At 42.4% G+C, this 25,978-nt stretch overlaps 1 protein-coding gene across 1 annotated transcript; it reads right to left on the reverse strand.

The window, feature by feature from the left end:
- Nucleotides 1-4,674: 4,674 nt before the first annotated feature.
- Nucleotides 4,675-25,458, reverse strand: BLMH (bleomycin hydrolase). Its single transcript, XM_035561020.2, has 12 exons — nucleotides 25,255-25,458; nucleotides 24,293-24,490; nucleotides 23,586-23,695; nucleotides 22,816-22,957; nucleotides 20,456-20,544; nucleotides 19,100-19,192; nucleotides 14,911-15,066; nucleotides 14,257-14,415; nucleotides 14,093-14,160; nucleotides 13,585-13,702; nucleotides 11,389-11,458; nucleotides 4,675-5,691 (listed from the first exon to the last, which is right to left on the reverse strand). Exons 1-12 carry the CDS (start codon nucleotides 25,265-25,267, stop codon nucleotides 5,540-5,542), a joined length of 1,368 nt encoding a protein of 455 aa, XP_035416913.1. The 5' UTR covers nucleotides 25,268-25,458; the 3' UTR covers nucleotides 4,675-5,539.
- Nucleotides 25,459-25,978: the final 520 nt, after the last annotated feature.

Raw genomic sequence — 25,978 nt, forward strand, 5'->3', positions numbered from 1 at the left:
TCAGAGCACAGTATTTTAATGCATGAGCCTCCATCTGGGGATGAGTCCCTGTGGTTTGGACAGGAGGCTTTGGAAGGTGGGAGGACAGACGGCAGGAGGAATCTGCGCCTTCCTTTGCATACAGGGGTGATTTCCAGTTCACCGCTGCTGGGAAACTGGAATGGATCACTTGTCCTACCCTCTTACGTGAAATAAAAGCTCTGTGTCTGCTTTGTTTCTCTCTGCTCTCTGCAAAATTATACCTTTTTTAAAGTCTTAGCATCATGACCTTTGTCTGAGGTTATTCTCTATCTCGGGCTCTGCTTAGAGTAGGTTCTTTGACCAAGTTCTGCAACACTATGGCACACCATTCATCAGCTAAATTGCTTTCATCTGGGCTTATTAGTGGCCCCCAATATCAGTATTTGATTATTTTTGTAGGGTAAACAAAGCTGCAATGTGAAAAACAGCATATGAAGAACACAAAACCACCTTTCATGACTTATCCTGGCCTTCATGTTCCCTTTTTTTTTTTTTCCTTCCATTAATGTCTTCTGCAGCAGCATGGTTTTTGTTGTTGTTTTAATTTCTTGCCAAACAGTCTGGAGCCTTTGAGGCGTAATGTCAATAACAGACATAAGATTTCAGGCTGACCCCTCAGCATTAGGACACTCATTTAACCCATATGTAAAAACTTTTGGGTGCTGTACTGAGTCAGTTCCAGAATTCCAGTGAATCTTCCGTACATCACTGGGCAAAATCCTAATGATTTAGGAAAAGTACAGAAAAACAAGAGAAAATGAACCAGACCTCCCACGAGACATACGTTCAGACGCTTCCACAGTTCTCCACAGAGAAAGCAGCCGTAGATTCCAGCCACCAATGCCAGCACAGGAATGGGAAGCACCAGCAAAATTACCAACTAACAGTAGTACCAGCTGTACCGAGGGATTAATAGTAATTCTGCAAGCATGTTTCTGATTCACTGCCAATAAGAGGATAGGAGCAATCTTGAGAATAACATAAACAAATCCTAAAATATTTGTTTGTTGCTCTCTTTTGCTTAATTAGGAATCAGATTACATGTAGAAGCTATTAAGATTGGCTTTGGGATAAAAGAAGAAATCCTGATTGTCCTTCCCTGCTGTTCTCTAAGCTGACCATGCTGGGATATACAGCTGGCAGGTAGATGGATTTGGAGATGTTTTGTTGTTTCCACCAGAGCATCGATGGAAGAATGCGATTCTGAGAACCTACAAAGTGCCCCTGGATGTAACCTCACCTCCTGCCTCTTCCTTTCCTTAGTTAGCAGTACTCATTATTTTCTGACTTCTGACTGAAACTGAGGAAGAGGACTTGTATAACATTATCTGTCAATATTTTCCAACTGTCTGAGTAACTTTGAGTTGTCACATGAAAACTACATGGCTTTATTGACAGAAACTGGAAAAGGAAACTAGGAAAATGTTAGTTGGCTGGTTCCTCAAAAATCCAAAGGTCTTAAGAGCATGCAAAAGATTCAAACTAAACAAACAGCACAAACACAGACATGAATAATTGTTTTTCATTTTTTATTCTAACCTAATAACCTTTTTATCAGTTTTATTTATTTATTTACTTTTGTGACCTGAGTTTACAGCTCATAAGACATAGAGCTGTCTTTGCCAAGAGACTACACCTGTAGCAAGCTGGGCTTATTCCCAAATGATTTCCATTCCAGCTGTTGAAGAGAGTTTAATTTTTGATCTTTTCTGGAGCATTTCCTGAGGACCGGAGCTGAGCAGTCTGCTTCTCATTTACACACTCCCCCACTGCTCTGTGCCGGAGGGGTGCTGGGCCGAGTCAGCTCCTTCCATCATCTCCAGGCTGTGAACTTCCACCAACACGAGGAGGCCGAGGTTCCCTGCATCCCACGGTGCCTCGTGCTGCACAGCACGCAGACGCCTTTCTCTGCCTCCGTACGGAGCACGCAGCCTCTCCATCACCTACTCAGCTGTCCTGATTCTTGATCCCCCAGCTGAGGGGTGCTGATCACAGCCCCTTCGCCCTGCCAGCACAAAAGGGCGGTGTGATCCGGCAAACCATTGTGCCTTCTCTGAGGCAGCAACTGAAGGGCAGTTTCCCATCATCTTTTCACCAGAAAAATTAAGGACATGAAAATACACTGCAAGGAATTTTGATTACGGATTTTTTAACGCTTAATATAAATAAGATGTTGTACTAGCTAGCAGTACCCAAAGTTCATTAGACCTGGATACTAACACAAAAAAAAAAGCGAAAACTAAATAGTAAAGGAGGCAGTTATAGCTAATTACTTTATCATTTTGGTTTTCTTTTATTGTGCAAAAAGAATTTCTTCTGCTTTAGAACATCTCTCAGAAGACTGTGGATATTTTTATTTTTAATTCTTTGCAGCCATACCCACAAGAATACTACAAATCTAGGTGAAACCCAGGGCGTTTTCAGAAACTTTTCTGCCTTAAACTAGATACGATATCAACAGGAGCTGTTAATGGAACATCAGTTTATACATACTGATTTTGTGTTTCAAACTACAATTTACAAACAAGCTCACTTGCTAGTAAGATATGAGTGTGCCTTATGGATAACAAGGATAGCTACGTAGCAAGAGCCTGCAGCTAGATTCCTTCAAAAATCACAGGACTGTTTTTTGTGGATTATCATCACCTAGGCAGCAAAACAGAGAGTATCCTACCTAATTATTGCACCAGCCTTAAATTACAGATAGTCATTATCATGAACCTTGGAACTGTTTGTTCAACTGCCCTTGGAGTTCTCGCAGCAGAAACACAGCTTTCACTTTGACAAACGTATTTCCCCTCCTTTTCCCCACTCCTAAAGAATGTATAAAATTGCTGGGCATAAATGCAAAACTGCTTCTGCCAGATTGGCTTCGTTTCCTATTCTGTGTTTTAGCCATGTGGATTTTCTGTGCTTATTTAAAGGAAAGGAAAAAAAAAAAAAACACTGTTGTTAAAGCTGTACTGGGAAATATCTGGGCAAGTACTCCAGAGATAAGCACAACACCAGACAATATTTTTAAACACTCAAATTAACAAAAACTGGCTTGGAAACAGTTCTTGATTTATCAAACTTAATCATTAGAGCTGCCACAGGCAACAAAAATGTTAGCCAGTTAAACTCCACAGAAAAATTTAATTGTCCTTGGCTGCTATAGTCCTCTGGTAGAAAGTGTAGAGGGAATAGAACTAGTGTAATGTCACAAGTAAAAAGATTTTGAAAAACTAAAATACTGACCTTTTGGCTGAAAAAAGCACCAAAAAACACATGCATTAGTCATAATGAAAATATTGTGCATAACACAGCTTCCCCAGAGATTTGGCTTTGTTTCAGAGCCACCAGGGTTCTGTATCAAGTACAGGGCTGTTTACTCGCCTTGGTGCAAGTAACAGCACGAGGCAGAAATTGTGCATCGCATACCCACAAGGGCAGAAGGGACCTCAAAGGTCATCCGGCCCATCCCTTTGCCAAAAGGAAGGATCAGCTCTGTCAATGTCATTTCTGAAAAGTTTTTCTGTAACCCTCCACTGAAGATCTTTAACAATGGAGGGAGGCATCACATCCTCAGGCAATCCATTTTTTTCTTTCTATTTCTTATCACTAGAAAGCTTCTCCTAATTTCACTGACCCTTGTAGTTGAAACCCATGACTTTTTGATCCATTTATCATGAGCAGTGGTAACAAACAATTCCCTATCTATGTATGAATTCAAAGAATGTGACATCTCCCCTTTTCTGACTCAACACCATGGTTCTTCCAGCCTTTCACCACTCACATTTCCACAACCTCCACTCTTCCCACTCTAGAAGGGAAACCAAATTATAGCATCACTGATCCCAAGATACATTCTGAGTCTTCATCTCCAGAACAGCTTTGTTACCTTTGCTGGAAATACTGCGGAGGACAGATTCTTAAACAGCATCACTTAAGTGGAATAACAAACAGCCCTGCTGCTGTTCCACACCAAATTGTTTTCCATCTAGCCAGCACTCCCACCCAATTTGAGAAGTGTTAACTGCAGCAAGTTTAATCAGCTTGAGTGACTCCTAGCTAAACCCTCATCTGGATTTAGTTTAGCAAGCAACATGCAGGCATGCCTTAGCTTGGCATTTAATATACGTATATACATGTACATACATATGTATCTTACACTAGATATACAAATGTATAATTTGCTTCCATAATCATGTAACTGTCTACCTCTGTAGTCCAAATGGAAGGAGTCAAACCAAGTTGTAGAGTACCACAGCCATAACAAACACGTTTGCTTGCATTTGACTTAAGCAATATTTATCTACTACCCATGGTAGCTGGCAGTGTGGTTCTATATCCTCACTTACCCTCTTAGTTGCTTATGACTAAACTCAAGACAGAACAGGACAATTGTCAGGGTACATAAAGACAACCCACCATTTTGTCACAGTTTAAATTGAAGTATTAGCACTGTGCTCATCACCAAACCATTCAAGTGTCTGTAGCATGTGAGATGGTGTTTATTTTTTCATTTGTTCAGTGAGATAAGCATCTGTGACTACTAAGAATATAAAGCAACATGTTTTCCTGTTCACATTCTGACTTGCTTAGGTCTGTTTGTAGGTCACTGATCTTTCACATTGAATAGTTCCATGAGACTCAAAAAAGAAACCAGAGCTGTACCAGTCACTTAAGAAAGTGTTTATTCAAAAGCTTCATAGCACCATCTTGTTTTTGAAAACATCCAAATAAAATGCAGCAATTTTTTTTCTGTTGAGCATGACACTAACTCCACCTGTGAACATTTATGGTTGTTCTTGCTAATATAACTGAAAAATAGCGCTCCTGTACACACAGACATATCACTGGGCCTTGATAAGAGGTTATGCAGTCCCATCTCAGTAATGGAAGAATAAAAACAAGTGAAATTGGAAACCAAGTTATTTTTCCTCCAATGCTGCTGAAAGAGAAAGCATCCTAAGGGTAAATTAGGTAAACCGTTCCTAAGGTTCAGCAGTGTCAATTGTATGTACCCTTCAAAACTTCTTCCCTTGGCAGAAAAATTAAAAATGTGAATGTATAAAATATTTTGGGCATTCTTATGGTATAAGACAGACCACAAATGGTTAATTTATAAGTATCTTGATGTATTTGTTCTAACACCTAGCTGTTAACTCTAAAGAATAGCCTTTTGTGGCCATCTTGTCTAGGGAAAACACTGATCAAAACAATTCTACTGAGTTACTATTCTGATTTTTTTATTTAAAATTTAAGATAAAATCAAACTGCCATTGACAGCACTTGTAATATATTTCATAGTGAGTTTTTTTTCCTTTTCCCTTTTTAGTTTTGCAGAGTAGCCTGAGAGCTTTAATTCAGACATATCAGTAAAGCGCTATTTCCCAAAGATCCTTAACTTACATTTCAAGAACATGGACCATGCTGAGTGCTTGGTCACATTATCATTTGGCTATGGCTTCCAACCACTCGGATTCTCTATTGCATCTACTTCTGGTTGACCATTAGGAGGCAAATATTCTGTAGTTCACTTGGCTAAAGCCCCCATAGGGTCCCAGGCTGGCAAAACAATCGGTTCCTGCTCCATCACTGCCAAGATGTCTTCTGGTACATGCTTCTTATCCACCACAACTTCGTACACATACTCAGAAAACCAGTCATCCATCATGATCAGATAACCTGGAGATGAAAGCATTTGTTACAACAGAGAACCATTACTGAGACAGTGATGCAGTCACAAGTTTCACACATTAATAATCCATTACAAACAGGACCTAGTCATACTTCTGTATCTCTCAGGACTTATATAGAAAATCAAATAAATTAGCATGTAGGCTAAGTAGATGCACTTCATGTGCACTGAAAAACCAAGAAACTTACTAGGAAAATTACTAGGAAAAACAAGATCAAGAATAACTGTCAGTTTGACTTACCTGTTAGAATAAGCATTGGGAATACTTTAATAATATTAATTAGAATGCCTTGAAAACTTAGTCAGAATGCAAAACTACCTGGTTCTCTGGCTTTAAAAGTTTTCAGGATTTTGGTAAGAAAAGGGAAATTGTCCAGATGAATATCCAAGCCATTTCTTGCTTAAACCAAACTTTGCTGCTTCAATTCCTGCGGTAACAGAAGGCAGCTATCTGCTCTCCTCAATTGCAAAGGCCTCTAAATCAGTTTGGCTGAACTAAATCTCAGTTATCTTCCTTAATGTAATTCTTATCAAGAATTTCAGTGAACAGCATTTGAACTGGGGAAAAAGCCATGTTTTGAGTATCACAGGTTTTAACAGAAAGCTACCACTAGAAACAAACTATTCAAAGAGCTGAAAACACAGCAGCAGGGAGAAAGAAAGCATTTAGAAGACAGATGAGAAGGCTTTATTATATAAAGTTCCTCGTGTCCTTATACAGTATCATCACAATCAAATGAAACAAGAAAATGTCCAATATGGACAATAAATGCATCTATCTACACCATCTTGTTTCTAAAGCAAGAGATCAGATAATTCCCATAAATTAAAAACCCTATCAATTGTAATCCGAGCTAGAAGCCATTTTGGAAACATTGCCAAAACGGAGCTGCCTTGATTATTCTCTCTTCAGGATATGAGTTCTTGGGACACACAAAAACCTCTCACTCCCAAGAGCCAACAAGTAATTGCACCCTGAGAGGATAATGAACTCTGCTTCTGACATCCTGTATCTCAAAGCTTGACAGTGCTGATTAGTATCGCAGTGTCTGAACAAGAAGAAAACGCCGAGCAGAACTTCAGAACATGCAAATAAGTAAGGTCGCTCTTTGAGAAGGCCTGCGCTCGGTGTCACAATGAAAGCCATTATCAATTTCTTCATTACAAGGAGACAGACTTCATAGGCAGCAGCACCTTGCTCTAACAGAACAGAACACCTGCGAGTATGCTCCTCTTCGCATGAAGCTGGTCCACATTTCTAACTTACCCAAAAGGAAAACTTAAAATGCAGCACTCTGAAAGTAACAAGCTGCTGGATAGGGAGAGGTCAGCTGAGGATGTATGGTCTGAGAATTCTTACCTAACCTAGCATTTGGGCACCTGAAAATAAAGCCCTTGCAAAGTTCCGCAAGGACCTCATACAAGCCACTTTGTGCTTGTACCTTAACTCCACCACGGGGAGCACAAGTTAGAGCCCGTCATAATGCACTCATGGGATTATATACGTATATGAATACGACACTGTGTGTACAGTTAAATCCTTAAAACGTCTTCATGCAGAAGTATGCAACAGTCAAAGAGACAAAGTCAGAAGATGAAGTCAAAAGGTGACTTTTCTTGTGGTACATCTCCAGCTAGCACTTTCCATGCCAAAACAAACAAATGGACCCCTATCAAGTGGCTGTGATAACGTGATTTAGTGTTCCTCTTTGAAGACCTCCTGCTTGCTTTTAGTATAGATATCTGATGGGACAAGCTGGGTTCAAACTTCAGGAATACCATACTGTGTCTTCCAAACAAAAGAGTAAGCAGTATAATTAAACTTGCCTGTATAGCTGACAAAGTGCCAGTAAAACACAGAAAGGAAATATTTTACTGGGAAGTGACTTTTTTACCTCAAAAAAAAAAAACAAGCAGTGTTTGTCAGCAGCTGTGTTCATTCCTTAAGGAAAACCAGATTGGATTCCAAGAAACTTTTACAGCAGAGATGCATGTAATTATGAAGTATTTAGCAGAAGGCAATGCTAGGCTGTTCCCAGGGCTTCCCTTTCTCTGGGACAAGCACTACCACAAGAATTCAGCTCTGCCCACACTGCTGAGTCTCAGCATAAGTAATTTCCTCCCAAATACCCAAACCAAGAGTCACTCATTCCAGTCCTGTGCCATGCAAGGCCGGGGAAGCAGGGATCCTCTGGCACCTCAGACTGTGCTCACAGCAAAACACAAGGGACTCCATATGAAACACTCATTTCCTACCAAGTGTTTTTGTTTCGTGCTATGTTTTTAATGACAAAGTCACTCTGGTGTTTTGCTGCGGGCTGTACTCGATCACCCTGTCCAATAATCCAATAACAGAGTTGGGGCTTGCTCGTATCCCCCACACCCAACTGGGCCTCAACTGGGATGTGCCAAGTTTAACATCATTCTTGGCCTTTTCTTTACTAATGTGGACACTCGTTCTCTGCACTGGACTTATCCCAACACAGCTTCCCAACTTCTTAAAGCAGATAAGAAAATTCACTGCCAGATTGACTCAGTGGTATAGCAAGAGAGTCAGGACAGAGTACAAATGCTCATCCTCCCACACCAGCTAGCACTGGACATTGAGGAGGGGACAAAGCAGGGCAGGAGTTGGAGGGGAAAAAACCCTGTCACCTCTTCTGGTGTTTCAGAATGAGCTCCCAAGGATATGTCCAATTACTTTTAGCTAAACAGTAAGTTGTTGAGCCATACTCAAAGTTATTAAGGGATTCACTTCCCTGAAAAAAAGCAGTCTGAACTAGAAGTCAAGCATCCTAGTTCTGATAAGGGTTTCTGCCAAGGCACTTTTCAAGACAACTCCCTAACCAAAGCAAAATACAGACAGTGAGCAAGACTCTCCAGAGACAGTGGTCTCTACCAGTGAGGGGGACAACCAAAACAGATAAGTGACAGTGACACACCCAGGAAGTTCACGCAGCTGGTGTGCACACAACACATGCATAGAAGGTTTGGACAGGGTATATTCAGGTCACTCTGGAGTCCAGTTATGTTTGGAAGGAGCAACTAGCTTTTCTTAAGGAGTTCTACAAGAACTCATTCTTGAAAAGTAAATCCGTATTGGGAAAAAGACAGTGTCTAATGAGGATGAATTGTTGCTGCAAACCAAGTAGCAGCTCAGGTTTACAAGGCTGGCAAACAAATTCAAAGTAAAGCTCAAGGACAACCAGGTATCTGGATTAGTGTTATTCCCAACTCAAAGTCTGAGACACTGCACTTGTTTCATTTGTAGGTGCAGTAGATCACAGCCTCTGCAGCTCTGCCAGAACGTTCACTGATGCTCCTAGAGCCCAGCAATACTGGCACAGAACTGCCACTGCTCAATCACAGCTCATCAGGTACAGCTTCTACTCTGATCTATCTACTAGAAGAGAGGGACATTTGGGTCGGGTGTTAGAAATTTCTTTACTGAAAGGGTTGTGTGGCATTGGAACAGGCTGCCCAGGGAGCAGTTGAGCCACCATCCCTGGAGGTCTTCAAGAAGCGTGTAGATGTAGAACCTAGTAGCATGGTTTAGTGGTGGACTTGTCAGTACTGGGTTAACGGTTGGACCAGATGATCTTAGAGGCCATTTCCAACCTGAATGTTTCTATGATACTACATTGAAGTTTGGGAGCAATAGCCAATATCCTGAAATTAAGCCCAGTTTTTATCCAACTAATAAAAAAACAGCTCTGAACCTTGACTAAGGAACATATATGACAAACAAAACCAGAGATGTTGACAGACACCTATTCATTTCAGAAAGTTTTGAGTACTAGAAATCCATGCTGAGCAGTCGTAAAGCAAGCTGAGTACAACACTTCCTCCCTGGAAGCGTTCTTCTAACACTACCAGTAGCAGTCTACCACTGCAAGCCAAGTATCTGGAGCATCTCAAAATGAAGCGTTCGACAATAAAAGCACAACTAATCATGCATTTCTATATTTTATTCTCTATATGTAAAGGTGTTTAACATTGCAAGATTTTTATTAGTTCTTATTTGGAGAGAAGAAAAGTTTTGATACTTCAGTATTGATTTGTCTTTACTTAATGCCGTGTTCCAAAGTACATTTTACTACTGCCAGATTGATAAGCCTTGAAGGCTTAACATCAACGTTGCTTGGTTTTGTCAAGAATAAGGATTTTTTAAATGGAATACTCTGCTCTGAACTTATACAGTTAACTCAGAACAGACTGCATCAGACCAAGGGGCCTGAACAAATTAAGACACTATTCCAAGAATACTGTTTTAGTTTGCTACTCATGTATAAGATATGAGAAGTGTATAAGTAGACCACATCCTAAAACAAAGTTTTCCCAAAATAGTCTATTCCCAAAAGAAAATCCACAACATTTGGGATTCATCTGCAAGAGAAAGATGCGGTCAGCAGTGACTGTTGTATTATGTCCTTGGACAAACCAAAGCCTGGCTTGGCATGCTCATCAGAGAGGTCACCATGCCACAACTATGTGCACACCCAGCCTGGCTCAGATGAGAAAAAAGTCACAGGTCCTGCGGCGCTCCAGTTGTTTAGGATGAGCTGACTGACTGCAGACCTCAGCAGAACAAAGCAGACAGACTCTCAATGCTGCCAGCCCCACTCACCTAGGGCCAGGCAGGATCAGAGCTGCCCAACTTGACCAGGCAGAGGAGCATCGCTCCAGCCGTGCCGCTGCTGAGCAGTGAAGCAAGTAGAAGCTATCTCCTAAACCACTGCTCGCTGTAACTCACTGTTCCGCCCACAATGGCTGTCCACATGCCATGCCAGGCTGGCTCATCTCCCCCGCTACAGCCCTGCAGAGCTTAGAAATCCTTTCTAAAGGTACAGTAGGGCAGGCCAAGACAATCATCAACAGGAAAGCAAGTTCATGCAGAAACCTGCCACGAGCTGAACTGCACGTTAACTGTGGATTTTTTGGTTGCTAGTGCTTGTCATGCCAGGGAGGAACACCGCAAGGACGCCACAGGTCATGTTTTTAGCATGGCTTTAGAAAGGCAACCACAAGTACTTTTTTTGTAGACAGATGTTAGAGCTAGAACATTGCAACTGTTCACATCACCATCTGGAACGAGCCAGATTGATTTGGTAAAAGGAAATTAAAAGTAAGTAAAAGCTTGCAGTGATTGATAAGCAGTGCTTTAAAATCTAAAACACTTGTGTTTCACATATGACTTTGGAAGATTATCCAAAAACTTTAGTGCATTTACAAGTACTGCAGTGAAGTCTTTATTTTCCCTTTCATACTAGAAGGGGAAAATCATTTCTATAGCACACACTGAGGCATTTCTTTAAAGTGATCCCATCTTATTTGGTACTGCAAATCATTTCTTATTTACTGTCCCCTTTTTAAAAGATTGTTTTACGTGCCTGCCAGAATTCTTGGTATTTCAGAACAGAAGAACCACCATGCTTTCAAAGTAACGCTACCAGACATCTCAGATGTGTGTTCTGTAGCAAAGGATTATGAGGAACAAAAAGGTTCTGCTCTCTCCCTACTACAGTTGGCAAACTGCTACAAGCTGCTTTTCTTTTTTCAGCGATAATACCTGGCAATTGTCTTATGATTAAGAGCAAACTGGCATACACTGCTTAGACAAACGAGCAGCTTTATACTAATAAGCTGGTCGACCTTTGATAACCTGTGATTATAAATTACTTTACCTTTATTCCCACGATCTTCGCCCCAGGAGTTTTCCACTCGCCATTTTTCAAAGCAGTCTTCTTGCCCATCCTGTGACAAAGCAAGAAGATGACTATTAGTAGTGAAGGACTGAGAATTCATAGCAGCCAACCCTTTCAAATCTAAATCCAGCACCAGCAAACAAGAGCTCTACTCCAAAGTCTACAGACACCGAGTTTCAGACAATGGTTTATTGCTAATGGTTGGGAAAATCGTTTTCTTAACTACTTGTCTATCTGCTTACATGAAGTATGAGTAAATGTGATCAAGATGACAACCTGCAATAAATATTTAAAGAGAACAAACTGACCTAAATTCAAGTTTGGACTTAGCTGAAAGAATTTAAGGAGCCTTCCCTATCACCTGTCAGTGCACTGCGAGCCTTCTGAAATCAATGCATCACTTGCTTGAGCTAGGAATCAGAAAAGGCACACAGGCAATAAAGCAACTGTAGCCTGCTTTAGAACAGTTATTAAGAACAAGTTCAAGTCTATTAAGTACATAAAAGTACTGGAAGCACATTCATAGGCTTGCTATGCCACAAAGCAAGCCATTGGTACCTTAAAAAAATTCTCTCAAAAAACCTGTGTCCCTTGAGGAACCAAGGGAAAAACAGCCTGGAAAACATCCTACAAATCCACTCTTAATATTTAAGTGAATGCTATTGTATCACTTCTATTCTCACTTTAAAATATAAGAAAGTCCTTAAAACTAGATGCTCAAGAGCTACTAGACAAAGCACAGATCAATTCTTGATGCTATTGGATGGAAACTGGTATAAACTTGTTTACATATATTACATTTAGCCAAAAAGTGCATTTAATCTGCAATTTTTTTACCTTGTAAAATTTAATACTTTTTTTAAATCTTCAAAGCCTTTTTATAAAGTAGTAAATCCAAGGTATTGCATTTTTACAACCATTTATCAAAGCTCCTTTAGATTAAGCTCAGGTTTAATATTAGACAACATGTTCACACAAGGTAGAAACAATAAAAGTAGATTACTATCCTTCAAACAAAGAACAGTAATTTCTTAAAAGATCTTTTCATTCTATATACATATCTAAGAAAATCAGGTCATATCTGAGATTTTATGCAACTATACTTTTAGGCATGCAAAAGTACAAAGTTTGAAATGTAGACCATAAACTATAGCCTCCAATGAAGTGCTTCCCATAACTGGGGATGTACAAACACATCCTTCAGCCACAAGTAGATAAATAGGTTTTGAACACTAGAAATATATCATAACTGAAAAGCAATGAAAACTCTTAAAGATGTATTCATACAATCTAGTACATAAAATACAAGCGTTAAGAGCTCAGAATGCAGAACACAGTAGAAAAAAGTTATAGTGAATAGTAAAAAGCAACTCAAATTCCTATGAGTCAGCAGTCTCTGAAGTCTTCAAACTCTGGAGCTGAAGCAAACTTAAGTTACATGCAAGCTGTTATTTCTCAAGCCAAGGTCATGTTGGACAGGAAGAGACCACTTCAGAGAAACTTCAATAATGACAACTTCTGGAAATAACGGGAAAGATCAAAACTGCAAATAACCCTACAGTGTAAATATTCGCGTGGTTCTTTTTACTTCATCTGTGCTTTGTTATACTGCCAGGAGCAGGTTCAGCTGTGAATTCACCTCAGCCCACTGTCTGCCATAAAGCTGCTTGGGACACCATTTTCCCCAATTGCACAAGGTTGCCAAAGGTTAAAATCGGTGCCAAGTGCCTCCTACTAGCTATTTTAACATAAGCATCATGCTGTAAAATGTAAATCAGAGTAACTCATGCAGTGGGATTGGGTGGTAAATGCTTGCTGTTGTACTGCATTCCTTGCTTAGCAAGGTGCATCAGAATCTGCATTTAAAACCAGTTACGATAGCTTCTATTTCTGAGACACCAGGAATCTAACTTCCTTTCCCCACCTCCATTAAGTTTGTGGACAGAAGGAAAGAAAGCCTTTGCTCGTCTAAAATTTTCATACTGGTTAAATATTTATAATTCTGAACACAAGGCAAATAACAGTAAGGACAGACAACCTAGGCGTTGTCGCACACATGCTGAGCTCTAGCAGAACAGCTTATACACTGTGAATGAGCCCAGAACATATAAACAAGCTGCCAGAATATTCAAATACATCTGTGCAAACATCACAGTTTCAGGATAGAGACCCTACCTTCTCTGAGACAGCTGTCAGGACCATGGCGTGGGTCATCATTGATTCTCCAAAGATCAGTCGTTCTGCCTTGTTCATGTTCTTGACAGAGACACCGAACACCAGCTCATGATTGAATCTGTTAAAAAGCCACATACACTGTATCAAAAAAGGATGCAGGGAATTCTCACTAACAAACCAGAGAATCAGTAGACTTCCCTGTACTGGGAACCAGGGCACGGGCCTGCAAGTTCTGCAATTATAGTGTCAGAATAAAAGCAAAAGACCCATCGCTTTAGGGGTTTCTCTCACCAGATATTAGACAATTCAAATGGGTACAATATGTAACGGTCTTTTAAAGATGTGCTACAAGCGATTGAGATTTTAGCTAAGTGGAAAAACATTTCTGTTGCTCAAATACTTTTGTTTACATAAAAAGTGTATGTACAAATCAGTTTAAGCAGCCAAAGCTTGCTTTGTGTCCTAGCTAAGTATCCGAAGTGGTATTCTGTTTTGATTTTCTACTTACATATTCATGTCATTGATTCCCAGCTTGCCATAGAAGTGCTTTGCAACATCACAGCCAAACCACACAGCCTACAAATAGAAGAAAGTCATGTCTAGGCCATATCCCAATGAGTTTTATGTTACAAGAGTTGCACCATGTCATCCACGAAAAGAAGCCAAACAAACCTCGCCATCCTTAATAGACGCAGCAGCCAATTTTTTCAAGACATCAACAGGCTGGTTGTTATAGAGCGTTTTCCTCCCTCCTACCATGTTGCCCAGGTACTCCACTGTGTACAGTTTGTTGTATGGGTTCTGAGGTCGAGGATCATTTACTAGACAAATCTGCCAACAAACAAAACATTATAAATTAAGGTGAAAGTTAACTGAAATCTTTGAGAAGAGAATCTGGGTGGATTTCAGACAATTACTCTTCTCCAGGCTAGCTGTCTGTCCCATAGCAGAAAAGCAGCTTGGCTGAAGTACTGGTTTCACTTTTTATTTTAGTTTTACCAGTACACTTCCAATTGTAGCATAGGAGTTTCACATGTTATTCCTTTCCTCTAATGGCTGTCTTACAGCTTTTATGACTGATTTGATCATTGCATATTATTAAAAATCACTGAAGTGCAATGCAAGGTCACAGCTAATTGAAAAGCACAGCACAAACAGGAAATTGGGAAATAAACACAGGGCCACCTGACTTGTGGGAGCTGTACCCATCCCACACGGCACAGTTACAAGCGTGGACAGGACACTTGCAACAGAGGAAAATAAGCTGGGGTGTGTGCTTAGAAGCAAAAAGGTCTTTGGAAGCCACTGCCTTTCTGCATCCCCAACCTTGTCCTCCATGTTGAAGTACGGCTTCACGTGCTCGTTGTAGAATTCCACTGGTGTCACAGGACCGTACTTGTGGTAGTTCTTCTCCTTATCCCGGAACTCCCAGCAGAAGGTCTCCGGAGGGTTGCCCAGGCAAGTACTCACTATTCTGAACACCTGGGCAGAGAAGCAAACAGCTGTGAACTTGCCAAAACATGCGGGTCTGCCCCTCCTACCACAAAAATGCCATTGATGGATTTCTCCACATGAAAATCAACAGGAGAAATGCAATCTCAACGTTCATCTTGGAAGCACGTGAATAAACATACACACATTTGCAGTTTTGTATTGTAGATGTTGCAACAATTCAAGAATATCTGAAACACCACAGGAAACCAGCAGAAGCTTGACCATCTGAATCCCAGGCTATTCTAGGAATGCAGCAGCCAAAAAGGAAAAGCCAATACACTCCCAGTCTTGTTCCAATATTTTGTTAAGTAATTCTGAAGCTTCTCTATCAAGAAAATTTTCCAGTGCAGGAGGAATATTGCCAAACCGATTCTAAAAAAGCTTTAACAGTCAGCATTACCTGTTCTAGCAGGTGATTTGCCCCACACAGAGAGACACCAGATCTTCCAACACGCATACATTTTATGTGAAACACATTTTATCCCAGTGTTTCCCATACTAATCCCTTTTTCCCTGTAACGTTGATTTGGATTTCAGCGATGGGCCTTTGCCTCTTTCCAAAATCCTAGAATAATCTTCTCATCTGCTTTAATACATTTAACAATGCCTCCATTTAGGGTTAAGCTGGCAGATTATGTAATTTAACTGAAGATCCCCATCCCCTGACTGACATCCTTTGCAGATGACAGCTTTCTATTAACTGTTTTTACCACAAGAAGTTGGAGATTAAGTCAGCCTCCCTATAAACCAGACTATAAAAGAATACTTAATCTGTACTGTATTTTCTCACAGGGCTTATAAAATGTGCTATCTTGTAGGCAGTAATCAGATGACTGTCTTTAGGGATATTTTAGCAGGATCTGTCACAGCTCATATGGGGACAGAAAGAATTCAGTCATTTAAACAAGTTTTAAACTGTTTTACTCCAGCTGAAACTACTTTACTTCAGCTCTGCCCATCCATATCTTCAGTGCAAGACTTTTCCTTGCAAAGAACCAACAGTTTCAAAGTAAGAGAAGGGGGAGTCAAATCTAAACTGCACCTTCTGCACTAGGATTCAACTCCTATGGTTTGTGCCAGCTCTCCTAGGCTGTAAGCCTTCATGTCACTCTCACCAGCTTTCACAGGAGTGGAGACAATATTTTCCCACCCAGAGCTGATTTACTCTTTCTGGAGCCAGCTGAGCTGATTTATATGATCCCAAGGTACCATAGGAAATAGTTAATTAACAAAGCTAGACAGCCTCCATAACCACACACTTTTTTAAAAAAAACAGAACTGGGATTTACTACCTTTTTTTTAAACTCAAACAAAAACTCAGGCTTTAACAGCACTTATGGGAGGGCTCATTAAGTGCTTGTAAATTAGGAGTTGTATGCAGTTTCACACACTAAGAACAACCCCAATTCTTAATAGGTTTTCTGCCCTTTTTCATTGTGTTCTGAAGATGAGTAGAGAAAAATGTTTGGAGAGATCCATGGGGTTTCTGTGTTTTAAGCAGTTTGTGCTGATGGCAAATGTGTGCACTGCTCATGCTAAGTAAAATTTGCTATTTGGCTGTGTACAAGATGCAAATAAAGGTGTTGCTGCTCCAAGCAGCTTAATGAAGACAAATGAATAGGTTAATTATGGGTTGAAAAGTGTGAGCTTATGTTTTTACTGGAGGAACTCACCTTTATTTATCAATAAATATGTTAAGGAGCAAATTTAAATCCGTAAACTACTCTAAATATTTAATGTTGCACACTGCACAAAAGGTAGCATTTGCTGTGGATACACCCACATTACCTCAGATAACCTCAGCTCTCACCACTTGTGGTTATGAAAGCCAAACAAGAAAAATGCCTAAAAGGAAAGAAACAAGCAAGCAAGCTCCAGCCAGAGGAAGGAAAGTGACGGAGACGAAAGTCTCAAGTTAACAGAGGCAGTTAAGTGCGAATGACCTCCCTCGATTGTTTTTTCCACCACACCCTTCATAGGCCAACCCTTATTATCAAAAAAGCTTCCTCCATCAATGCCCATAGGAGAGGCATTTAAACTAAAAGGTGACTAGTATCACCCTGGCAACAACTGGAACCAAGATAAGGCAAAGATGTAGTGGATTGTGCTAAAAAACAAAACAAGCAAGGAGAGGAAAAGGAGGCTCCTGATAAGGAAGAGTCTACAAAGGAAAACGGTGAAGGAAGAAAGTCAATCACATGCACTGCACTGATTTCAGCTTCTGACCTGTTGTGCTCTAGTTTGATAAGGAGAATGTTTAAACACTTCTGGAGTGAATATTTAATCCCACGTTCCAGTGCAGCTGCCCTGTTTTAGCTAGAGCATCACCTCCCAGCATAAGTGAGCTAAGACTTGATATGCAAATAAAACTTCACAGAACAAAGGCAAGTTGTTTTGCCACTTATGAAAATAGATGAACAGCCACTTGCATATAAAAGCATGAAATAAAAGTTGTCTCATAATTATCAAGCTAAGTGTTCTTAAAATACACAGGTGCAGTTGCACATTCCAGCTACAGCATTTATTTTAAGTGAAACCACTTAACTTGCAAAACACTCTTACTACTGCAAGAGGAAGCGCTGTGTTAACCACAGAGAACTAAGTATAACCTTTTTCAGAAAAAAGTTACAACTAGTTTAATGAGCCTCTAATGATAGTTCCAGGATCCTTTATCAAAGGGCAAGAGACTCTAAACAAATAAAGTGACATTCTACAGTGAACTGTATGTCATCGCCCTCAAAAAAGAACATTGCCAACCCTGGGAAGCTTGATAGCTTGCTGTAAAATTCTCCAAGGGCTTTTGAACACACACTTTGGACAGAAGTTACATTATTCACTTTTGGACTAGCTGCTGATTTGCAACATACACAAGGGCAGGGCTGGCTCAAAAATCAAAACTATTATTGATCTTAAGGTATGCATTTCATAATATATTTTAGTTTCAATAACGTAACCCAAGGAACATCTACTAGTTGCCTTTTTAATTTAACCTTAAGATTAGATAAAAGCTACAGGTCTTTAAGTGAAGACATTAATCAATACTTGTATGTTAATGAAACTGCTTAGATCTTTGCAGAAACGTCCCAAGTAGGTTCTGCCTAATCTCAATGTTTATTTGGTTGCAAAAAAAAAAAAGCAAAAAAAAAATGAAAATACTTGATTTCTTGAGACATCTAAGGACAGACATTAAAACCACTGGGTCACTTTGCATTATGCTTGAGAAACAAATGAAAAAATTTTACATCTATGCACCTGGCTAAAAAATTCAAACTAGGACACCCTCCTGAGCTTTAAAAACCAACTTCTGCTATTTAAACCTCAATTACAAGAATTACAGAATAAGAACAAGTCCCACTGCCACGTTCAGTGAACAGATGGAAGGCCAGCCACTACACAAGCACCATTTCCACAGACTTACTGATTTGATTTTGAGTTAATTCACACAGCCAAAACCAGATACTGTGGTTCCTTCCTCTGCTGCTCCCCAGTACCAGATCACAGCTGGATTCAGCCTGGCCTTTAGCTTACATCTTTCCCACAATGCAGAGCACTGACTTTTGTTGTTCTTTTCTGCTCTCTTGTGGGGAATTTCTGCAACAACACTTGTGCTATAGGAATCTACACTCAAAACCATCAGAATGCAGTTTTAAACGCTAAGAAAGAGGCAAGTTGAAAAAAGCTTGATAGGTTGCTATTTTGATCTCCGTTAAGATACAAAATGCTGCCTTTTTTTTTCTACAGAAATGCATCAATCTCAACTAAGTTCTGGAATCTAAATTCAGGATATTTGTCTGGAAGTATGAAAAATCAGAATGATGTAAGTAACAAGCCACTAAAAAACATTTAAACATTTAAAAAAACATTTAAATACCTCTAACTGTGCTGCCATACAGAACATCCCTCGCTAGGCAAATAAAAGGCACTTGTTTTGCTTGATCCTGATAGCTATAGAACAAGAGTGAGCAAAAAACCCCTCTTCCATTCTAGTGTCCTGTTCCAAGAAGACTAGTACCACATTTACCTCTTCTATCATAGTGTCCATTGCAGCACAAAGTTCTTCCTTAATTGTTCCACTCGCCACCATGTTTCTCAGCCGCAAACAGTACTCTCTCATCTGTTTAAGGAGAAAGCCATTTTAAGATTATGAAAGGTGCTGCCTCATCAGTCTTCAGGACTTATCTGGTTGTTACAGGCACCCATTTTACTCTAACATGTTTTCAAAATGAAGAGAAAATCCATTTCAGAAAGCCTTGTGAGAATTCTTTAAAATCAAGATAATTGTTTAAAAGATCAGCAAAAAAAAAAAACATACTTGCAATCCAGTTGCTATTTTCCAACTACTGATTTGCAGCTTACAGCCATTAGCTTTTCTTAAGGCTTGGTTTCTCTGTTCCCTAACATAACTGATGCTGCAACATCCATACACATTACCACCTCTGTGACTCACACACAGACCATCTCCATACTATAAAATTTATTTTGCAATTCTAATGCATAATTGATCTCTTGGTTGATAAAAATAATGGAGCATTTCCCCACTGCATGCAGAATTGCAGTAGGAAGAGCACATGCCTCCCATTACTGTCACCATCCATAAGGCCGAGAAGCAGTGAGTGGGGCTCCCTCAAGACCAGCTGGTTTCCAATGTTCAAGACAAGAATAACTAACACCACTGTTATGTCTAAGCTCATTTCAACACATTTTACATTTTTTATATGTATTTCAAAGGGCAATTTTCTCAGAGCACGGACCACATGAACTGGAAAAATCAAAGCCTGCTGTAAAAAAGCTTAAATTGCCTTTTTAATCTAACAGCCTACACTAGCATCTTCCCAGATAAATTCACTTTTGTAGTTCAGAGCACAAGTTTACACCTTCCTTCAGAGAAAGCTGCACACTTTCATACTGCAAGCTCACTTTTAAGATTTAGTGTTTCTAAAATATGTATTTTTGATCTTTAACACCAGATTTGGCAGCAATCTTAAGAAATATAGGCATACTGGTAGGTGAACACTGAGGGGGCAGAAGAAGAATCACCTACATGCCAAGTGCTAGTTTTCCAGAAATATACTTAATCAGCTGCAAATCAAGAATCAACTTCTCAAAGGTTTGAGGATTAGGAGCAATTGCTACTAAAACTATGGTGCATTTTCAAGCTACTGAAGCCTGCCAATGGCAATCTTCCATAAATGCAGTTTCCTGCTCCATATTTCAAGATTAATCTCATTCCCTTGCTATGATTTTAAGCTGTCTTTTGAACAAAAAAAATTGCTGAGATGCACTTGATACTTCACTCAAAAAAAATGATGGAATACCTGGAGCAGGGTCATTCCCACCCCCTCTCCTTCTTTAATTGTAAGATCTGAACCAATTTTACCTTATGATTCAAGATTTCATTCATCCTTCTAGTAGCCTCTGTAGTATGAGACTCCGGGAAGTACTTCTTGGGAACCACACCATACTTTTCTAAAAGAAAGTAATAAGGGTATGTGTTAACAATTGTCTTCTCGCCACAACAGATGCTAGTGTTTCTGCTCATGCACACACAAAAACTACATGGTTGTTTTCTGTGCAGAGACTTTATACGAGAAAAGTCTCATTTAAAGGTTACGAGTACTCAAAGTTTACATCTTCCTTTGACAGAATCCTGACCTCTGATCTGCATTCCATGCAGGTCCCAAGAGGTGGAATCCCTGAGTGGCCCCATATCATTTCATCTGACACTTTAAAAAGCTCTAAACTAGTGTGCATTTTTTTTTTTTTTTTTAAGATCTTTTTCAACAGGAAGAAAGCTTACTTGAAAATTAGCTTCCAGAAATATCTTCCAGGAAAATTGGGCCTCTTATGAATTATTCCATGTATTTGATCTAAGGTTAAGTGACTAACTTCCCAGTTTCCTTTCCTCCTGAATATTTATAAAACATCAGCAACAGCTCAATTATTTCCAACATCATGGTACTAAAGATCACACCATGCAAGCTCTGGATGTAACAGCAGCATCCAAAAGTTTTCTCTGCTTTGTTTAAACATTTGTGAGTACCTGTAATGACTGAGTAAGGAAAAAAGTAACCTCCAGGCTTCGAATACACAAGTTCCTTTTGTGATTCTAAACTTACATTATGAGCTTGTGGCTTTACAAGGTGTCACAATGTTTCACCATACAAATGAAAGCAAATGCTAGTCTAATTCAGACACTAAACATCTCCTTAATTATTGCTAAGGATGATCCTACCTAAACTGGATCTTTGTAAGACCAGCACTGCCACATTCCACATAATTTCCCTCTGACTGATCTTTGTATCACCTTTCTTCAGGCTGCAACTCTGAAAGCCGTTCTACTTCTGCCTTGTAGACACACCCTGGTCTAACAAAGTTTCTTCTTTACCAGGTACACTGAATTGTAAATATGGATGTAAACAAAGGCAGCACGTCAAATTATAACTGAAATAACAGGGGACTGAAACACGTTTAGTAAACAATCTGGGATATCTAATTACTTCTGCTGCTTTTCTGAGCTTCTATCAGCAGCAATATGCAAAAATGAAGATCCCAGAAAAGATTTAAGCATAATATTTCAAAGATAACATGAAAAAGATCATTGATTAAAAAGGCAATGGCTAACAACGTTGTGCTTTTTAGCAAGCTTCCAGGTCTCGCTCTGATTCTTCTTACTCTGACAGCTTACAGTAAACTTAAAGATCAATCACCAAGGTTCACTGCTGGTTTTTCCTTTTCCTATCTGGGTATTAAGGAGATGGGACAAGAAAATCCATGTTTATGAAAGTTCATATCCTTTTTTCCTGCACTAGTAACATGAAGGTGATTATTACTTGAAAGGAAGTGTTATTAGGAAACAGGTTAGCTGCTTTTTGATGTGGTACATTAGAAACTTAAAGAAAGCAAAGCTGGAAATCAATAACAAAGTCCAGAAGAGCTTACACAATTCTCCAGACCTCCTTCTAACTTGCCATGTTTTCCATTAAACATTAGCAGAATGCTCCGAGAGACTACAGTACTAAACTTTCAGGCATAGAAAAGTAACAGACCCAGTAAGCTCTACATTTGGAGCTATGCTATTACTCCTCACGATGCATGAACCTGCTTTCAGTCTATGTGGAAAGCCTCGTAGTTTCTGCATGGCCAACATTACCACAGCTCAGCTCAAACAGTGGTTACAGGGCAGTTTAGGCAAAGCAATCCAAAGCGAGTACGTGTACCTAAAGCAGGAATCTGAAGTTTTTCTTTGTTGAATATTTAGCAGAGTGTTGCTTTAATGATGGTAAAAGCAAGGAAAGCATAAGGCAGTTAACTATTGGCCCTAAGCAAGATTATCATCATTTCAGCTTTATCATTTGTTCAGATCATCAATTCTGTTTTTTACTGAGTGCAAACTGACAGCTGCCTGCATGCAGACTGCTGATGCTAAAAAGAATGTGTTTTGAAAGAACAAAAAACACAGCTAGGTAACTACGAATCGCAACACACAGGCTTTAAGGTAACTACACAGACAACCACTTCATTGCAGATTTAGTTATATCACAGACATTTCAAGCTCGTTTTTGAAAGGTAACAGTGAAAAGTAAACACAAGCCTCTGTTTGAGGTTTTCTGTGGTGCCAGCCACTATTTGACCTACGTGATCCTAGTTTTAAGCACTGCAGAACCAATCCAAAATTGTGTTTTCACTCCTTATCTCCCAAACAATTTAGGAAGTGCTCCCAGCAACCAATTCCCTTACCTATAATGTTAACCAACATATCCCATTGTCCACCATCATTTGTGGGGTTAGAGAGCAGGAATTGTACCAGTCTTCCTTCTACAGGCTCCTTTTTCTGAGCTGTTTCCACAAAGGCATTTAAATAGTAGTAACAGCGTTCGACCTGGAAAGAACAGACAGGATAAATGTCTAAGCGTGATGTACGCATGAATGCATTCCCACATATTCCGTTCTTTGGAAGCCTGCACATCCACTGACACTCATTTTCCCCGCAGTATTCCTATAAGCTTCTTCTTGTTACAGACCAAGTATTTACAAGTGAGCGAGTACAGAGCTTGAGGGTGGGGGAAACAGGAAACGTGAAACAGAAGTTATGTAACGAAGCCTGGCCCAAACTAGCACTAGATTTTCTCAATTTCCCTTAGGGAAGAAAGCAAAGACACAGCTCCCAGATCAGCAGGTCACAAGCACTACTGAAAGACCGCTCAACAGAAAATTACGGTTACACTTCCTGCTGGGCCTCCTGCAAATAACTTTGGAAATACTCAGTCTCTTTCAAGTGTTTTTTACTTTTCCAGAACATCAAGATCTTTACAACTTCCTTTGCAAGCTGGAAGTCCCACTGTGTGCTACCCTAATTTAAAATATATATATTTAAGGAACTTCTGGTGTTTCTTATCACGCGTGTTTTCCATTTGAATTAAGACAGTCCAACCTAGAAGAAATTCCGTCCCAATACTAAGACCAATTGCACATGCATGGCTAGCAGGCTGTGACCCGTACTACCGTACCTTATCCCAGAAAAAGAGGTACGACTGGCTGAATTCAAACTCTTCAATGTTGTACTTCTTCATGAAAGGAAGACGCATTGCATTGAGACAGGAGAAGATCCAACATCTCCCTGAGATCAAAGGAAGAAGAATTAAACCAAAATGCTTGTACTCAAATCCGCACAAGGTCTTCAAACAGCAGATTCAGGATACCATCCTTTCTGAAACCTTCGGCCCGCTGTCCTGGCTGGCACTGTAAAATACTGAATAACTAAAGCTGAGAAATCTTGAAGCACACAGGTCTCAACTGCTTCATTCTTCTTCTTTACAGAAGGCAAATATCGGAGGTGTGAAGACAGTAATTGACTCAGAAGGATGCTGTGGGGATTCAGTTTCAGCTCTCAGAAGCATTTTCAGCAGATGTTAGAATAATTTGGTGGCAACAAAAGCCAGGTAAGGCTGAAAACCCTTCTGGCATACCGCTACAAGTGAACTGCCCTGCCTTGAACCATTACAAGCCACCACTGATCCCCAGCAGGCACAAGCCTGGCTGCAGCACTCGCTCAGCTTTTTGTTCGGGATCCCACGCCGACACCCCAAGTCCCTCAGAGCAGGGCACACCAGGAACAACCCCTGAAGGGCCCCCCCTTGCTCCACACCCCCGGGAACACCTTCCACCTCCCACCCCAAGCCCCGTTCCCCCCACGAACCCCCCCACAAACGCTTACCGGAGTTCTTCTGGTTGGTGACGGGCTTGCCCTCGGCGGGCAGGGCGTGCTGGAAGACCTGCACGGTGTCCTGCACCACCTGGCGCTGCAGGCACACCTCCAGCGGGTCGCTGCACGTCGCCACGTTCTGGGCCAGCAGGAAGCGGGGCTCGGCCCGCAGCCGGCGGCTGAAGGCCGCGGCCTTCTCCGGGCTCAACCCTGAGGGACGGGGGGCGGCCGTCAGCGGGGGGCCGGGACCCTCGGGACCTCCCCCAGGTCCCCCCCTGCCCGGGACCCCCTTCAGGGCCCCCCCCCTCCACTCCCCGGGACCCCCTTCAGGGCCCCCCCCCTCCCCTCCCCGGGACCCCCTTCAGGGCCCCCCCCCCGCCCTCCCCGGGACCCCCTTCAGGGCCCCCCCCCGCCCTCCCCGGGACCCCCTTCAGGGCCCCCCCCCCGCCCTCCCCGGGACCCCCTTCAGGGCCCCCCCCTCCCCTCCCCGGGACCCCCTTCAGGGCATCCCCCTCCCCCCCGCTCCCCTCCCCTCCCCAGGACCCCCTTCAGGGCATCCCCCTCCCCCCCCCCTCCCCTCCCCGGGACCCCCTTCAGGGCATCCCCCTCCCCCCCCTCCCCTCCCCGGGACCCCCTTCAGGGCATCCCCCTCCCCCCCCTCCCCTCCCCGGGACCCCCTTCAGGGCCCCCCCCGGACCCCCACCATGCCAAGACCCCCTTCAGGGACCCCCCCGGGTCCGTCCCCTCACCGAGACCCCCTTCAGGGCCCGTTACCCTGGACACCCCCCCCTTAGGCCCCCCCTCTCAGGACGCCCCCCTCACCCCACAGGCCCGTTACCATGGCAACCACTCCCCCCTCCCTCCCAGAACCCCTCCCGCGCCCCCCCAACCCCGTTGCCCTGGTAACCAGCCCCCCGCCCTCCTCCCCCCCCCCCAGCCCCGTTGCCCCGGTAACGGCTCCCCCCGCCCCTCACCGCGGGCGTTCATGGCGCGGGACGCGGGGCGCCGCACACACGGCCGGGGCCCGCGGCGGGTCGCGCGGCCGGGCGGAAGCGGCTCTTATAGCCCCGGCACCGGAAGCAGGAAGCGGGGCCCACGCCGCGGCCTTGAGGGGAGGGGGGGGCGGTGAGGACGGCGGGCGGCGAGGGACAAACTTGTGCCGGGCCGCGCGCGCCGTCCCTGAGGGGACCGCGCGGGGGTGCCTCCCCCCCCCCCGTCCAGCCCCTCCCTCCCCAACCTCCCCCCTCCCAGCCGCCTTCCAGAAGGTTCTGGGGGGGGGGGGGGGGCGAGGACCCCCACACAGACCCCTCCTTTATTCCCTGAGCACCCAGCGAGGCCCACTGAGGGTCCCCGTGGCGCCTTCCTGCCCCATAATGGCCCCAGGGGGGAGTTGGGGTGCCACAGCCTCGCCATACGGCATGGTGGTCACTGGCGGCAATGGGCCCTTACAAAACACCGCAGGGCAGTCAGGTGTCGGCAGGGCTGACGGGACAGGGCGGCGAGGTGGCCTGGGTGGCCACGAGGAGCTGCACTTTAGGATGGAGCCAAGAAGGTGGCTGCCAGCCGGGCATCCCCCCTCAATCCCCCATCAGAGCCCCGATCCGTCCGTGTGGGTCCCTCAGGGAGCAGCCAACGAGCCCCGTGCCTGGGTGTGTGCACAAACCGTGCAGCACGAAGCACACGGGGAAGGTCTGGCAG

The sequence above is a fragment of the Cygnus atratus genome, chromosome 20 (genome assembly GCF_013377495.2).
Source record: "Cygnus atratus isolate AKBS03 ecotype Queensland, Australia chromosome 20, CAtr_DNAZoo_HiC_assembly, whole genome shotgun sequence".
Lineage (NCBI taxonomy): Eukaryota > Metazoa > Chordata > Aves > Anseriformes > Anatidae > Cygnus > Cygnus atratus.

Excerpts from the sequence above, each read along its gene's own strand:
- BLMH (XM_035561020.2), bottom strand. Across the intron at positions 19,193-20,455 it reads ATGAAATCTTGAATCATAAG|ATGAGAGAGTACTGTTTGCG; the intron begins GTAAAATTGGTT and ends CTCCTTAAACAG. Across the intron at positions 14,416-14,910 it reads ACTTCAACATGGAGGACAAG|ATTTGTCTAGTAAATGATCC; the intron begins GTTGGGGATGCA and ends GTTTGTTGGCAG.